At 39.8% G+C, this 1,597-nt stretch overlaps 1 protein-coding gene across 2 annotated transcripts in view; it reads left to right on the forward strand.

The window, feature by feature from the left end:
• xpnpep2 (X-prolyl aminopeptidase (aminopeptidase P) 2, membrane-bound) overlaps window positions 1-1,015 on the forward strand; it is a 15,809-nt gene extending 14,794 nt beyond the window's left edge. For both annotated transcript variants that reach the window (XM_032527851.1, XM_032527852.1), the window contains exon 21: window positions 506-1,015. In XM_032527851.1, coding sequence (XP_032383742.1) covers window positions 506-706 — 201 coding nt within the window. In that variant the 3' untranslated portion in view covers window positions 707-1,015. The remainder of the gene's footprint in view (window positions 1-505) is intronic.
• The last annotated feature ends 582 nt before the right edge of the window (window positions 1,016-1,597 follow it).

The following is a 1,597-nucleotide window of genomic DNA, read 5'->3' on the forward strand; positions in this document are numbered from 1 at the left end:
GCCTTATATGACAAACATCATCCGTTTTACATGAAACTTTTAATGTGTGAACTACATGTGATACTGAGCCGCCCCCTATACTTTAACCACGCCCATTCACTCAGGCCACGCCCCTTTCATAACATTTGAACCATTTAAGGTAGAGTCTTGTGTGAGGTGTCAATGAACTCAGCAGAGACTTCCTTTTTCAATGGTGAGGGTTTGACCCGCCCCCATATGAGTCAGCCACGCCCCCTTTCACAGATAATGAAATGCAGTCTTGTGTGAGTTATCATTGAACTGCACGGTGGCAAGGAGCGGCGTCCGCCAGTAACTCTTTAATTTATTTTGTATTTTTTTATCCCTGTGGAGCAGTTGTCCTTAGACCAGGACGATACAGTATTATTATATATATTTATATTTAATTTGTGTGTCATCCGCTGTTCAACTGATACCTGTTTTTCCAATGCCAGCAGTGTACTGCTTGGTTATGACTTTCATTGAGAGTGATCTTTTCTTGCTCCAGCTTCACTGGCTGAATAAATACTATGAGACAATACGGAGCCTGGTGGGTCCTGAGCTGGACAAACAGGGTCTACATGAGGAGAAGGACTGGATGCTCAAACACACAGAGCCTTTCATGATGTCTGGATCTTCTGCTTCTGTTTGCTTCTCATCGCTGACCCTCATCGCTCTGGCTGTCGCTCTCCTCCACAACATCATTTGAGCATCTTCATCTTTTTTGCACTTTCACAGCAGACTTGCACACTAATGTTACCCCTATGCAGTCTCTATTGAGCAGCTATACCAAGTTGAGAGATCCACTGCAATTTAGATTTTTTTTATTTAAATATATCTTTAATTATTAATTTAATTTAATTGGGTGGGTAAATAGCTGAAATTGTGGTGTTTAAAAGGTAAAGATGATTGTTTGTGTGATCTTTTTATGTAAAAACTTTTTGTTTTTTAATCTGGACATTTGTATGACCAGCTGATTTAATTTCTATTTTATTAAAGTAACACTCTTTAACACAAAGAGTCATGAATCTGATAACTTTATGACTTGAAAAAATCCAGATTCATATTCTTATGGATTAACTTGCACAAGAGTATATAAATCACTTAAAATTAGCTCCAAACTAAAACACCATAAGGCCCAAAGTTTAAAAATTATGTTATAAAAAGTATGCAGCGGGTCAACTTCATTTTCCTGACAAGGCTAGCGGTGCTTTGTGTCAATTTGACAGCAGCCAACCATCCTGTGTGAGTTGGAGCCATAGACTGTATAAAACCATGGACAGTTAAATTATCAAACAGGCTGCCGCGAAAAAGAAGGCATACATACATTTGGTAGGCCCTCTAGGTAGGCGCTGTCGGTACACGCTCCGTTCTGCCTGCACGATCCGTCCTGCGCAGATGATAATACGGATTTACGAGGATTTAAGATGCCCGATCTATTCCACAGTAGTGGTCTGCTGTCAGCCTCCACCGGAAAGCCAACGTTAGTTTAGCTAACAGCTAATTTGGTTATCTGCTAGCTGAGATAGCATGTAAAAGACCTTCAAATATATATATGTAAGAAAGTTTACCCACCCATGCTAAAGTTGATTAAAAAGAT

The sequence above is a fragment of the Etheostoma spectabile genome, chromosome 10, assembly GCF_008692095.1.
Source record: "Etheostoma spectabile isolate EspeVRDwgs_2016 chromosome 10, UIUC_Espe_1.0, whole genome shotgun sequence".
NCBI classification, from domain to species: Eukaryota; Metazoa; Chordata; class Actinopteri; order Perciformes; family Percidae; genus Etheostoma; species Etheostoma spectabile.